This window comes from Portunus trituberculatus, chromosome 35 (assembly GCF_017591435.1).
Source record: "Portunus trituberculatus isolate SZX2019 chromosome 35, ASM1759143v1, whole genome shotgun sequence".
NCBI classification, from domain to species: Eukaryota; Metazoa; Arthropoda; class Malacostraca; order Decapoda; family Portunidae; genus Portunus; species Portunus trituberculatus.
In genome coordinates, this window is record NC_059289.1 from 19,909,422 (window position 1) to 19,925,843 (window position 16,422).

Sequence of the window (16,422 nt, forward strand, 5' to 3'; positions counted from 1 at the left end):
GTCTGCAAGGCATTGGTGAGATGGAGGAACCTGCCACCAGGGTGGGTCTGAAGCTGCTCTCCAGTGTCTCTTCAGGCACCACTGAAGGGACCGGGAACAAAGGCGGCCACCTGGAACCAGCCTCTCTAGGGATGCCAGGTGACCCAAGAGTGACCTCCACAGTAACACTGGGGGAGCTTTGTTCTCAAGTAAACTCCGCGCCACAGACTGAAACCAGCTGATCCACTCTGGGGAAGGAAAACTCCGAGCCCTCATGGAGTCCAGTACCATGCCCAGGTACTGCTTCCTTTGGCTGGGCACCAGGTCTGACTTGGATAGATTGACCTGAATACCCAGTCGATCGCACAAATGGGAAATAGCTTGGATGGCACTCATGCACTCCTGTCGAGACGAACCTGTGATCAGCCAGTCGTCCAGATAGCGGAGGAGAAAAATCCCATGTTGATGCGCCCATGAGGACATTGGAGCCATGATTTTGGTAAAAACCTGAGGAGTGGTGGAATGGCCAAAACACAGAACCCTGAATTGGAAGACTGTCCCGCCAAACAAACCGCAGGAACTTGCGAGAACGAGAATGTATTGGGATTTGGAAATATGCGTCTCGTAGATCTAGAGAGACCATCCAATCCCCCACTTTCATGGATTCCAACACTGAAGCCACTGTCTCCATTCGAAATGGGCTGACTCTTAAAAACTTGTTCAGAGCCGAAAGATCGAACACCGGTCTCCAACCCCCTGTTACTTTTAGAACCAGGAACAGGCGTGCATAAAAGCCTTCCAGCTTGTCCACCACTGGCTTTATGGCCCCTTTGTCCAACATATCCTGAACCTCTAGGTCTAGGGCCGTATGACGAACGGACCCCTCTACATAGGTGGTAAACTCTATGGGCCTGAAAGCCAATGGAGGGGTACGAAGAAAAGGGAGTACATACCCATAACGCAGGGTCTTCACTACCCACTCCCCTGCCCCTACCTCCATCCACACTCTCCAGTGACGCTGCAGGCAAGCACCCAAAGGAACCGGAGAGCCAGAGTTTTCCCTAGCGCGACCTGCCTCGGCTTCGGGAGCCTCTGGTGTAAGCCCCCCCAGGCGTGAAAGGACCCCCCTGTGGGAAAGGATCTGGTAACAGGAGCTGATGGAAAGGGTCTAAGAAGGGACCTTCTCCTCACCTGCCCTCTACTCTGTTTCCACGGGGTGTCCTGGCTGATCCCCTAACTGAAGAGATCAAGCTTCTAACCAGAGAAGAGATAGCATGCTGTTGGGAAGCCAAGTGTTCCGTGTTTTGCACCTTGGCCACCACAGACGGGTCAAAGAGAAAATCAGAAAAGGAGAAGACATAAGCTAGTGTTTATCCGCATCAGAAAAGGAACCAGGCAAGGCATCCACAGTTGCCTTTCTCCGTAACATATGGAGCCGACAACGTAGTTCTTCTGCAGGGCGAAGAAAATCTCTGTTGGCCCTGGCCAGAGAGGATAAAAAGGCCAACACTTCCTGCTGTGTGCCTGAAGGGTCTCCAGCCCAAGTGGCCAACGCCTGGTCTATCCAAGAGGCGATGTCGGTCATGGAACCACACACTGATTCCATCTGAGCTAAGACACGGGTAGAAACTGATATCATCTGGTTTCCCCCTGTCTAAGACCACCCAACTCCTTATTAACCAGAGGAGGGACCTGAGAGGCCCCTTCGGGTAAATAAATTTCACAAGCACCCTTCTTCCAAATTCTGGATAACTGGAAAGGAAATATATTAAGTCTAGGGTCTTTCAGAGCCTTACCTTGAGCTTCCTCTTGTATAGCCTGGGCCAAAAGAGATCGAGGGATAGCCAAGGAGGGACGGCGAGTCTCAACTGATCCTTGAGCTCGCTCAACCCCCGTGAGAATCGAAGAGGAAGGAGCTTCAGGAGTTGGAAGCTGGTGAGAACTATTCACTCTATCTATAAGTTGTAGAAAAGGAGGATCACTCACCTGAGGAGTAGACACCTCCTCCTCATCTTCCTCATCTGCCTCATAAGTGGACTGGGGATGTTCAATCAGTCTGGAAGCTGAGGATCCTGGAACCAGATTGCTGCTACCAGGAACAGCAATAAAATGGCTCACCTCATCAGACATCTCTTGGGAAAGTGAATGGTACCCCTGAGAAACACCATTGCAAGGGAGGGTATGGTGAGTAGTTCTGGTAGATGAGGCCAAACTAACCTCAACAGTCTGGCCATGAGGTTGGTTGGTCTGCAGACCCACCTTAGGAATGGCACCAGCGCGCAAATCCTGTGTGGGAAGATAAGCGTTAGTCAACCCAGCTCTTGAAGGGCCAGGGATGGGTTCAATTGAATTTCCATTATAAGAACCTTGGTTGACTTCTCTGGGGAGGGACAAAAACTGGCTGTCCCGCCTTAGGGCATGGTGACAGCTGTCCCTCCCACCACTACCATCACCCTCCATGGGGTCTCACCAGCCTTCTTAATAGAGTCTGCTGACTTGAAAATAGTAGACAGTAGATGGAGTCAAGATGGTGGCAAGCAATGTTATTAGTTTTCTGGCCTCTCTTGTCTGTGAATAATACCCAGCTTCACTGCAAGAGTAAGACACTTCCTGGTCTTCTTAGGAACGTTAGGCCACATTGCAGGGCGTTTTGGTGGTAAGTTGAACTAGGGAAGATGAGCTGCTGGTGACGCTGTTATGTTTTGATTGGGGAGTGGGTGGTGCGCGTGATCTTGATCTTGATCTTGATGCTACAGGTGACGCAGAATTTCTGAGTCAGGCCTTTGTATCGGCAACGCCTGTGTTGTCCACAAGAGGCTTGATCTTGATCCTTATTCTACAGATGTCTCAGGATTTCTCCTGAGGCAAGCCTTAGTACCAGCAGCTCCTGGTGTATTCAAAAGCCTGTCAGCTTGCATGATACGGTGGGGCTTTCAAATTTGGAAAAAAATACCTGGATGAAACTTCGTTAAGCGAGTTTGGTGTTCATTAAACGAGCAGATGGTAGTAAAACGAAACCTTTGTTGTAGCGAAATTTCGTTATGTGAACCTTCGTTAAACGGGGTTGCCTGTATATATATATATATATATATATATATATATATATATATATATATATATATATATATATATATATATATATATATATATATATATATATATATATATATCCATATTTCATAAACTGTAATGGGTGTCCAGACAAATATTTAGTGTTTGAAATAAAAAAAAAAAAATTCCCCTACATATTGTCAATAAATTCTCTAGTTTCCCTTGCAAATTGCTATTTTCCCCATAGCCATCCCATACTCTCTACATTAGTCTAAAATGACCTACTGTAGGGGATTTTCCCTATGAGTGGCAGCCTTGGCACAGGGTAGCGTCGGTTTACACTTCTGCCTCTCGGGCTGGTGGCGGATTTGACTGGGTGGGTGGCGCGCGAGATATGAATGTTGAATTGGCAAGTCAGTCTGTCGAACCTTGAGGATTGGGTATTAATTAACTGAGTTTGAATTGGTGATAATTCGAAGTGCGAACAGTTGAATCACGAGGATCACCTGTATGTGAGTATATATATATATATATATATATATATATATATATATATATATATATATATATATATATATATATATACAGGTAACTCGATTTACGTGATAGATGCGTTCCAAGAGGCATCGCTTATATCAAAATTTGCGTAAAACAAACATGTAATTCTCATAAGAAACAATAGATAATAGGAGGGGATGCGGGATGTGGTCCAAAAGAATTAGTACAATATACTGTATTTATTTGGCTAAATTAACATGCTTTTATTATTTACCATTCTAAATACTAGAAGTGTATTTAAAGTAAAGGGAAAAGCAAGAAATAATAAGAGAAAGCAAAAATTAATAAGAGAAAACAACAAAACAAAGAATACGTAAACACAACACTCACTGTGTCACTGCCTTCACCACTTTATCAAAAATCCACTTATCAAAAATAACCCCACATGCAGAAGAAAATGAAGGACGTTTTGGGGCCATCTTGGTGAATTATAGGCAGATTGAAGAGATTCCGTCTGTACTCAGTGCTGGCAGACTGCAAATGAGGCACGAGAAGAGCAGGAGCTGGATCCAAGAAGCTTTAACAACGTCAGGGCAACCTCCTGCCGTGAAATGGCATCCATGAATGCTTGGAGGGATGGTAATGAGGTTGTTGTCAGGCTGCTCTCAGGTTGCTGGGAACACCGTTTCTGGAGGTGGTGTTACTGTCTCATATATGTATTTACAGTATGTTCACAAAACATTTCTATTAGCTTTTTACAAACCTTGCCTCCAAGAAAGGATTGTTTTGTAATGCATAAAGTGAAATCTTACATGGAATATTAAAAAATAAAGCAGAGATGAGATCGCCCACAGACAAGGCGGAGACTCGTGATGACTCGGCTGCTTCTTCTTCTTCTTGTGACCCTTTTAGCTTGCGTTTTGCTTTCACCACTATATTTATGTTTCCACTCCTCTATTGCCTGCTATAATGGATATCATATCTTAATATTCATATACGCTCACGCCATGAGGATAAGCTCGACTCTGTGCCATTGAGTGATAGTGAATTACAAATGAAATACCGCAGTATTTCATTTGTAATTCATTAGTAATTCACTATCAATCAGTGCCATGGAGTCGAGGTTATCCTCATGGCATGAGCGTATATGAATACTAAGATATGATATCCATTATAGCAGGCAATAGAGGAGTGGAAACATAAATATCATGGTGAAAGCAATATGCAAGCTAAAAGGGTCACAAGAAGAAGAAGAAGCGGCCGAGTTGCCTCGAGTCTCCACCTCGTCTGTGGCCGATCTCATCTCTGCTTTATTTTTTGGTATTCCATGTCAGATTTCACTTTATGCATTACAAAACAATCCTTTCTTGAGGGCAAGGTTTGCAAAAAGCTAATAGAAATGTTGTCTTGTGAACATAAATGCATATGTAAGACAGTAACACCACCTCGAGAGGTGGTGTTCCCAGCAACCTGAGAGCAGCCTGATAGCAACCTCGTTACCGTCCCTCCAAGCGTTCATGGATGCCATTTCGTGGCAGGAGGTTGCTCTGACGTTAAAGTTTCTTGGATCCAGCTCCTGCTCTTCTCGTGCCTCATTTGCATTCTGCCAGCACTGAGTACAGACGGAATTTCTTCAATCTGCCTATAATTCACCAAGATGGCCCCAAAACGTCTTTCATCTTCTTCTGCATGTGGGATTATTTTTGATAAGTGTATTTTTTTATAAAGTGGTAAAGCTCAGAGGAAGATGGTGACTGACTGTGGTGTGAGTGGTGAAGGCAGTAACACAATGAGTGTTTTGTTTACATATTCTTTATTTTGTTTTCTCTTATTAATTTTTGCTTTCTCTTATTATTTCTTGCTTTTCCGTTTACTTTAGATACACTTCTAGTATTTAGAATGGTAAATAATAAAAACATGTTAATTTAGCCAAATAAATAGAGTATATTGTACAAATTCTTTTTGGACCACATCCCGCATCCCCCCTATTATCTATTGTTTCTTATGAGAATTGCATGTTTGTTTTATGTGAATTTTGATACACGCGATGCTTCTTGGAACGCACCTATCGCGTAAATTGAGAGTTACCCGTACCAACTGGCCAAGATGAGCTGCTCTGTTGTATATGAGTGGACAAAGCTGTTTGAAGTATTTTTCATAGAGAAATAAAGACCCAAAATAACAACGACTTACTGGGGGTGAAGGGGCTGCCATGTTTGATTACAGTTGACAAATGTGACAAAGGCGGTAGCGAGCTTGTGTGTGACGACAAGTGTCGACAAAAGTTGACAGTCTTAAGAAAGTTGACGGAAAAGTACTAGTGTGACGCCGCCTTTACTGTTGTGTGTACATCTCGCCACCCCTTGTACTGCTTATGTACCATTTTTGTTCCAGATTATACATTTAATGTGCTTTCATTCATTGTTTTCTTACCCATTTGGGTTATGTACATGTTTTTTCTCAATTTATAAGGGGTTGGGAGAGGAAATTTTGCGTATCCGGATATTTTGCATATCTGCCAGGGCATTGGCTGCTATAATCCGGATACACAGGCAATTACTGTATTTCAGACTGACTCCAGTTCAGTTCTTTGAAGCTCTATCATTCATTGAACAAGATATTAAAAAGCAAGACATCAACTACAGGAAACCTATGAATTCACAGTGAAGGACAGTGAGTGAGTGAGGGAGAGTTGAGGAGTCAGGTCACTGTAGTCAGAAAAAGATGTGGGCCTTTGGAGACGAGAGCACAAAGGCAGGAGTCCCAAGGGGGGGCTTGAATCATTGATGCTATGGCCGGAAAAATCGCTTGCTCGGTGATCTTAGAAATGGTGCGAGCAGTGTGGCGGGTATGTGCCCCACAGCTTTGCATCTGGCGTGAACACACCTATTAAAAATACACTGAGGCGATTATAAGCCACATAGTTTTGCACCGTGTGCATGGCATGTCTCGCCTCCAGTATGAGACAGCCTTCATTCACAATTCTAGAAGCTATATAGATAGTTTGCTGTGTGTCATAGCCCACTAACAGTCTACCTTTGAAAGCAACAAGGTAATGTACCAAAAAAAATTGTTTTTCTAAGGATAATTTTTTTTTACCAAAGTATATTATTCTTTTTTACAGATCCATGGCAGTTCCTCCTTAAAGATCGTGAAGCTGAAGAAAAGTATGGGTTTTGTTTAGAGGATACCATTAAATCTGCATCCAACTTCTTGCTGTTTGAGGGTTTGTCTATCTATGCCACACCATCAGTGCAGCCACCACCATGCCAAATGAGAGGTAACAGATGTCCTTTATTTTATGACTACAACCAGACTGAGCTACGTCTCTTTCTCCATCAAAAGAATAGTCCCAGACCTCGAGTGTTATATGATCAGTAGCTTAGTGGGAGTCCTGAGATATGTGAGATAGAAATCCAGTATGCATTTCCATCTATATCAATTAAATTTATTCCTAACTCACATTTTCCAGTTTATTGAATATAGGTTGCTCTCTGTTATGTGATATAGCATAGTAAAGATAGTTTTTGATGTGTACTGAGTAGAAATAGACTAATAAATGACTGGAGAAAGAAAGAAAGATTCTATAAAGGATCACATTTCTCTTATTTGTTTATTTATTTTATATACTTTTTATTTATTTTATTGTTTAAGATTTAGCATTTGCATTTTGTTATTTATTTATTTTTCTCATTTCAAAAAGGATTATTGGAACAGTGTTTTGTTGCTTTTAATGTTATCATATGCAAATATTATTATCATTTATGGTCAGATTGAAGCTACAGTCTGTGCAAAAAGTCATTGTGTCTAGGGAGCTGCACTGTGACTTTACAAGTTGACTGTATTTCTTTTGTTGCAACAAAGCCAATGTCTGACAGTGAGGTACACTCCTCTCCACCCTCACGCTGCTGAGAGACGCTGCTCAGGCCACTCTCAGTTGTCCTAGGAAGAAGATGTTTGGTACTGCCTTGTTTACTTTTTCCTGCTTTCCACTCTAATATTGCACTTCTTTTCTTATGCATCACAGCTTAATAGACATGGGTGGAAAGCGCACTGACGAGAAAACTATTCAAGCTATCATTGATCTCCATAAAGCAGGTATTAGCAACAAAGAAGTCTGCATTCAAAAAGGCCTGAAACTCTGTACTGTGCAGGAGCTCATACTAAAATTCAATGCTGGTGGGGGCAAAAATTTACCACTCCCACAAAAGCCACTTGGTAGGCCACATAACGTACCTGAGAGGACAGGAACACTTCTCAGGAGGCAGCTAGAGGTCAATCCCAGAATTACAAGACTCCAAATTAAGGAAGGGAATCCTGATGTATTAGCTGGTGTCTTTCTCCATACTGTCCATGATACGTTGCGGCGTGACCTTGGGTACTGCAGTTACCGGGCAAAGAAAAAAAAACACTTATAAATGACTCACAGAGAAAGAAAAGGATCCAGTTTGCAAAGAAATATCAAGGACCTTAGAGAAATGGTGTACAGCACTGTGGTCTGATGAGAGAGAGCACTTTCTGTGCTAGTGGTACAGCATCTAACAGAGTGTACAGGTGCCCAGGCTATGATCCTGATGATACCCCACTACACTCAAAAAAACACCAAACACCCTCAGAGATTAATGGTTTGGGGATGTTTTGGTTTCATTGGTCTTGGTGATCTTGTTTTGTTTCCTAAAAACACTATTATTACTAAAGAAATTATCTTGAGTCATCATTTGAGAAAACCAAAGGTGAAATTTTCCAACAGGATGGGGCACCAGCTCATACTGCTAAAATTGTCAAAGAATGGCTAGATAATTGTGAAATTAACACTATAAAAGACTGACCTGGCAATTCACCAGATATTTCTCCAATAGAGAATTTATAGGAGGCGGTGGCATAGTGGATAAGGTGGTGAGCGTGGGATCGGGCAGACGTCCACGCGTAGGTTCGAATCCCACCACGTACAGCATTAAAACACTTTGCCATTTGTTGAGTGGTTTAAAGTTACCTACATATCACCATGATACCCAGGTTCTAGGTGGTTACACTCAAGATGAGCTTGAGCGGTGATATGGGCCCTAATATGGGTACCACTATAAATAAAATTGCCTGCGCCACTAATGGGCGGAAGCTGAACAGCGCTTCCTATACACTCTTCAAGTGTGCCTACTGGCGCTATAGGCCTTACCGTAAAAAAAAAAAAAAAAAAAAAAAAAAAAAAAAAAAAGTTGAGGCCAAATTACAAGGCCGTGACACCTTCACACTCTCCAAGCTGAAAAAAGAGCTTCACAATTGTTGGGCAGACTTCAAGCCTGAAACATTTAAAAATTTAGCTGATATAGTCCCAAAATGTCTCAAAGGGGTGGTTAAGAAAAAAGGAAATGCAGCAAAATACTGAGTATTTGGTAGAGTTAGAATTTGTATGTTTTTTGGGGGATCTGGCGTGAAATGTGTAGCGAAAAACTATTGGCGCGGTAACTTTTCGCACAGACTGTGATGTTTGTATAAAAAATCATAGTTCATCATAGAATTTTAATTCTAATTACATAAAGTATACTGAAACCTCCATAAATCACCATATGTATGCAAGGCAAAGAGATATCCAACTAAAAACTCCAGCAAGGTAATTTCCAAGAAAGAGAGAGAGAGAGAGAGAGAGAGAGAGAGAGAGAGAGAGAGAGAGAGAGAGAGAGCTTACAAGGAAAGAATACCAGAGACCGTTATGGTATGGCCCATCTTTTTGGGAAGTTGTTAGGAACAGACGTCAATCATGGACGAAGAATTCAGTATAGGTAAGAGGGGGGGGGTGTAGATGTGGAATGTTAGTTAGATGCAGAATGGTGTAGAGTGAATAATGAAAAATATTGCTAAAAGATTTAGAATTTCTAATAAGAACAAGAAATTAGCTGGTTGAGGTGACCCAAGTTCTGGTTTGTAAGATGTCTTGGTCACCAGCACTGAGGTAGAGACATGATAACTCAATAAAAATATGCATGAAAACAATAAATACTGTAAGTTGAATAGGTTGGCAGTTTTGATATTACTTTTGAAAGGAGGTGGTAGACACCTGCCAATGCAATAATTTACTCCCAGCAAGGTCTAATAGCACTTGTTCTAATCTGAACCAGCTCATGGGATGCTGTGAAGTTACTATTAAAGCTAGTTGTTAACTTCCTGAATGTCTCCCTTTATGTGTCACAACCCAAGGGATTAGTCACAACCTAGCCTCTAAAGACAACTCTCCTTCACACAAAATTACATGCACCTAATACATACACACACCCCTCACTTAGAATTTAAAAAATGGCAACTCTGATATCAGCCTTGGAGTCCCCATCTGGGAAGGGGACCATAATTGGCCCCAGGTCGCACTTCTCTCTTGTTTCAACCATAAATGTCTTGATGTAACGACCCCAAAACATCAGGGTTGTTCAGTGAAGCATTTTGAACCCCTTTTTGAAGTCAAATTATTATATAAAGTTATTTCTGCAGCTTGCCTTTATGAAGCAAATTCAATATAATATGTACTATAAATAACTGATAGTGATAGAGTTAATGAAAATGGAAAAACAATATTTATAATGATAATTAAGATCTTAAAGCAAGAAAAAGTATAATAATAATGATAAAAATAATAATAATAATAATAATAGTAGTAGTAATAGTAATAATAACAATAATGATTATTTATAATGATAATTAAGATCATAATCAAAGTAAGAAAAAATGTAATAATAACAATAGTAATAATAATAATAATAATAATAATAATAATATTAATTGTAATAATAGTAAGAGTAATAACAGTAATAAGATAATACAATATTTGATAGAAACTTCATTGTCATGAAACCCGAATGAAACAGTAAATGAATAATATATGATGTAAAAAATGTCAATAAAGCAAATCACAGATAAACACACATAGGTACACACTTGCATACACATATAAATTCATATTTCATATACTAACACACAAATATGTACTAACAAATATATGTGGTTATGTGTATGCATGTTTACATATGTATAAGTATTATATCATGCATACCTACATACAAAACGTGTATATAAGTGGATCACAAAACCCATGGTTAATGTATGATGTTAAGTATTGGAATAGATAAACCCAGATACACAGATAGACACATAAATACATACACATGGACATGGACATGGATATGGATACAAGAGTACAAGCTCTGAAGGGTAAGTGGGGTAAAATCGTGGAGAAGCTTGACAGAGTTTTACAAGAGAATGACACATTTAGAAAGGAAATCTATCTTTTGACAAAGGAAAACCACGACCTGTTGAAAGAGAAAGTTGAAATGGAAAAGGAGAATCATCACCTAAAGAAACAATGTGATGAGTTGAAAGTGAAAATGATAGAATTGGAAAAAAATGAACGAAGGTGATGTAGGAGGTAAGAAGGAGTGTCTAAATTTAATTGATACTAGAATAAAGGAAGTGAAAAAGGAAAATGAGGAAGTTCAAGTGATCTTTAGGGAGATAATGAAAAAGCAAGATGAGGAAAGAAAAATGATTGCACAGAGTGAGGTTCTTAAGGTGCTGTAACATAATGAAAATGTGGTAAAAGATATTGATGAAAAGAAAAAAATATATAATAATTGGTCTAGGAGAGGAAACAAATAGAAATTGGCAGGAAAGGAGGGAGAAGGAAAGTGACAAGGTTAAGAATTTATTGAACAAGATCTCAGAAGAAGATGGTTTGTTTGCTGAAGTGGAAGAGAGTGTGAGACTAGGGACAGACGAAGAAGGTAAAAACAGACCACAGGACAGAACCCTGAGGAACACCACTATTAATAAATTTAGGAAAAGAACAGTAGCCATCTACTACAGCAGCAATAGAGCAGTCGGAAAGGAAACATGAGATAAAGTTGCAGAGAGAAGGATAGAAGCCGTAAGAGGGCAGTTTTGAAATCAAAGCTTTATGCCAGACTCTATCAAAAGCTTTTGATGTTTAATGCTACAGCAAAAGTTTCACCGAAATCTCTAAAAGAGGATGACCAAGACTCAGTAAAAAAAGCCAGAAGATCACCAGTAGAGCGACCTTGACGGAAGCCATACTGGCGATCAGACAGAAGATTGTGAAGTGATAGATGTTTGAGAATCTTCCTATTCAGGATAGATTAAAAAACTTTAGACAAGCAAGAGATTAAAGCTATAGGATGGTAGTTTGAGGGATTAGAACAGTCACCCTTTTTAGGAACAGGCTGAATGTAGGCGAACTTCCAGCAGGAAGGAAAGGTAGAAGTCGATAGACAAAGTTGGAAGAGTTTGGCCAGGCAAGGTGCAAGCATGGAAGCACAGTTTTGGGGAACAATAGGAGGGACCCTATCAGGTCCATAAGCCTTCCGAGGGTTTAGGCCAGCGAGGGCATGGAAAACATCATTACGAAGAATTTTAATTGTAGACATGAAACAGTTTTTGGCTAGATGCCAGAAGTCTCGAGGGAAGTTTGAGTTTGAAAGATTTTGACATTTTCTATTTATGAAGGAGTGTTTGGCAAGTTGAAGAACAGACTTGGCATGATTCCGGGCAGAGATATAAATTGCATGAGATTCAGGAAATGGAAGGTTCAAGTACCTTTTGTGGGCAACCTCTCTATCATGTATAGCATGAAAACAGGCTGAGTTAAACCAAGGTTTAGAAGGTTTAGATTGAGAAAGAGAATGAGGAATGTACGCCTCCATGCCAGACACTATCACCTCTGTTATGCGTTCAGCACAAAGAGATGGGTCTCTGACATGGAAGCAGTAATCATTCCAGGGCAAATCAGCATAATACCTCCTCAGGTCCCCCCAGCTGGCAGAGGCAAAACGCCAGAGGCACCTTCGCTTTGAGGGATCCTGACAGTAACACGGGGATTATGCACTAACTGTCTCTTGATAACATTAGTAGCATGATGGGATGTCTTTTTGGGGTACTTTTTCCTTGGTTTGTAACCCAGTGTGTCACAGCCACCTTCCTTCTTAAAAATGGCAACCCACTTGCACACAGACGTCTTGCCAACTCCAACCAGCTCTATTATTTCCTTTGTTTGGTGACCGGCTTTATGTAAAGCTATGATCTGGGCTATTGTCTCTTGTGATAAATACTTGTTCTTGCCCATATTAAGGCTAGAAAGCACCTCTGTCTGCAAAAAACACTGGCCGCCTAGGTGGCATTGTCGGAACACTCGTGGAAACAAATTCTCCCCACTAAGGCTAAAGGCAACTGAGGGATGATTGGTAGTATGTACCATAAACTTTACCCTTAGTGCCTCCCACTTGTCCATTTGTACTTCCTTGTCCATATCACTTACCCCCCACTGCTAGGGTCTTTCCATTTTGGACAAGAAAGTACAAATAGTGGCGGCCCCATTCGTACTTCCTTGTCGAGCACTGTATAATGTATATAATACCCAGGAATTTTATTGTATATGTTTTGGAAATAATTATATGCTTTAAGAGAAGTTGAGGAAGATTTAATGTTTTTTTGCAAGTAAATAACATAAAGTAAGTTTTATTAGTTTTGATAGTGAGTCTGATCGACATGCCCCATTGATAAAGTTTTTAGATTTTGTTTGCATAATGAAGAGTGGGTACAAAAGTTATTTTTATATATCTTAGTTTTATTGCTTTATTTTTGTGTTAAATTTATGTATTTTGTTTTATTGCTTTAAGCATAACTATGTTTACTTGCAGTACTGTCTCCAGGATTGTGAGTTTCAAGTTTACAATAGGGACGCAAAAAAGTTCAATTATTATTGAAACTGAAATTGCAATATGAGTGCAGCATGAGAAAGTGGTGGCTTCCTCTCTAGTTCATGGGCCAGAGAAGGTCATGGTATAGGAGATTACTGTGTCATCACTACTTAGTTCCATGAGAGCTTATACATAACATCCTGCATCCCCCCTCCTTCTCTTGGGTTAGTCGACAAGGGGTACAAAAATACCCACTCACAAGAGAGTGGCTGATCTCTTTATATTAGAAGAGCATTCTGATGACCCTTTACTAGACACTATAGAAATGTTTCATTAGTGAAATGAAGTTTTAAGTCCTATGAGCAGTTTATTTATCAATATTGTTCCATCTGTGAGGGTTATGTGTATCCTGACTGTGAGCTTCCTTAAGCAATGAGTCATGTAATAACTCCACTATAGTGGACTTCAGGGTGCTCTGTAAACTTCTGGAAGATTTAAGAGTGTGTTTTGATATCATTGTTTAGTGTGATTAGTGTTTATGCTGAAAACACAGGGAAAGTGTTATCAACAACAGGGTAAATAAAGCCAAAATGCTGAAAACTATAAAAAAATTGTGCATTTCTGATATGTCGACAGTTTTCAATTTTCCCATTAAAATAATGATTCAATGTTTGCATGGTTTATAGGGGGCACTTGTATAATGGTCTTGAATTTTTTTTTTCTCCAAGTCCACTATATGATTGATTGTTTGATAGTATGATTCTCAGGTACCAGCTACAATAACATCAGAAAATAGATAATCAGATGGAATGGCACTGTACGATTTTTGGGGCCTTTTTGTCACAAAGGAGAATATTGTACATGCAGTGGTGTTTCCTCATACTTAATAGAAGAAGTGAAAATCCAAGAAAGCCACAGACATTAGGATTAAGCCCTATGATTGAATGATATCACCATAACTTGCCTACCTCACATCACAAACACCACAACATGAACAGAACATAGGTAGTATGTTTCACCCTGAGAAGAGCCAATCATGCCTCATCAAAGATACAATGAACACTGATACTAGTGATCTATGCAGTACTGGTCATTCATGCTATTGACATAGTGTGGAGAGGTGTACTTGAGATACCAATTAGTCAGTTTGTCCCAGTCCATTTTTCTATACCTGCTGGAAGACCTTAAGTAAAGCACACACTCATAATACAGGCAACCCCGACTTAACGAACGGGTTACATTCCTAAAAGAACATTTGTTAAGCGAATTTTCATTAAGCGAACCAATCATAACAAGTTTAACCCCTGACTTGAACTTCCATTGAGAGTAAACAAAGTGAGGGTGCATCATAATACAGTAAAATTTAGGGAAGCGGTGGCATAGTGGATAAGGTGGTGAGCGTGGGATCGGGCAGATGTCCACGCGTAGGTTCGAATCCCGCCACATACAGCCTTAAAACACTTTGCCATTTGTCATTTGGTTTAAAGTTACCTACATATCACCATGATACCCAGGTTCTAGGTGGTTACACTCAACATGAGCTTTGGTGGTGATATGGGCCCTAATATGGGTACCACTATAAATAAAATTGCTTGCACTAATGGGAGGAAGCTGAACAGCTCTTCCTATACACTCTTCAAGTGTACTTATAGGTGCTATAGGACTTACCGTAAAAAAAAAAAAAAAAAAAAAAGGTTTAATGAAAGTAAAAATTATAAAGTTAAACATTTAAGCAGTTTAATTTAAGTCATTATAATGTACTCTAATGTATGTATGTACATAACTTTATAATGTTTATGATCTTAAATTTATGAAGGGAGGGAGAGTGAAACGGGAAAGACACTAACTGGCAACCTGTGGAATGTAAACAAAGGGCACATCATTGTATCACATACAAAACTTGTGTACCATATTTCCAGAAGGCTTTCCATTTTATCCATTTTATTGCAGAGTCACGAGTTCAGATGGTTCTTTTAGCTTGCAAGGAAGATATGGTCTCACCAGCCTTCTTAATAGTCTTCTGACTTGAAACTAGTAGAGACAGTAGATGGAGTCAAGCCATGGTGGCACCCCATGCTATTAGTTTTCTCACCTCTCTTGTGTCTGTGAATAATATCCAGCTTCACTTCGAGAGTAAGAGATTTCTTAGTAATGCTAAGTGACATTGCAGGGCGTTTTGATGGCATGTAGAGCAAGGGAAGACAAACTGTTGCTGACGCTGTCATTGTTTTGAATTAGGGGGAGTGAGTGGTGCACGTTTTGTCCACGAGAGGCGCTGGTGTATTCAAAAGTCTGTTGGCTTGCGAAAAAATTACCTGGATAAAATTTTGTTAATGCAACTTTGGTGTTCGTTATATGAGCAGATGGTAGTAAAAGAAAATGTTCGTTGTAGTGAAATTTTGTTGTGTGAACGTTCATTAAGCGGGTGTTGCCTGTAGTCTGTACTGTTGCAGTGCAAAATTAGCATTCACTGGCTGTATACTGTATCCATATTTATTTGACCAACCATCTCTTAAGAAGGTTAATGACTTGATTCACCCTTTCCTTTGTTTGCAGACATTGTAGAATGTGCAGGAGGAGATTACCTTCCTGCTCCACCAAGAAAGTATGCTCCACAGATCCGGATAATATCCTGTCTAGAAGACAAGCATCTGTGGCCCTCATTCAAATCCTTGGGAATACCAATCCTTGGAGTTGAATTCATCTTGACTGGTCTATTAAGGCACGAATTACTTTTAGAGGATTTTGTGCTTAATTAAGCCTCAGCTTCTGCTGATGGTGCTACTATTTTCTTGTAGTGTCCCCACCTTCAAGATAAGACTAACTATTTTACTATGAGTAAGTAATACATTTTATCATTCTTTGTAAGTATAAAGGATCCTCATTGTCATTTTTTCCTTTATGATAACTTCATCAATTGTCTTGTGTTCTTCATGATGAATTTATGGAATATTGTCATTTGTATTTAATAGACCTAAGCTATTAATAAACATTATGATTGCACATTATTGCATATGTAGTTTTTTTACAAAAATATTTACCATCGTTATTATTACTGGTAATCCTCACACTGTTAGCTGGTGCCTTGAATTTGTCAGTCAAAAAATTTGTCAATGGTTAGACACTAATGTGATCTGCCAGGTTCCATAAAACTCCAGCCAACTAATAGCCTTACTGGAGGATAAATGGGAAACAAATGAGG

At 40.0% G+C, this 16,422-nt stretch overlaps 1 protein-coding gene across 1 annotated transcript in view; it reads left to right on the forward strand.

Moving 5' to 3' along the window:
• The window catches only part of LOC123513293 (mediator of DNA damage checkpoint protein 1-like), a 94,223-nt gene extending 77,995 nt beyond the window's left edge, over positions 1-16,228 (forward strand). The window contains exons 11-12 of the mRNA XM_045270375.1: positions 6,653-6,808; positions 15,777-16,228. Coding sequence (XP_045126310.1) covers positions 6,653-6,808; positions 15,777-15,979 — 359 coding nt within the window. The 3' untranslated portion in view covers positions 15,980-16,228. The remainder of the gene's footprint in view (positions 1-6,652; positions 6,809-15,776) is intronic.
• The last annotated feature ends 194 nt before the right edge of the window (positions 16,229-16,422 follow it).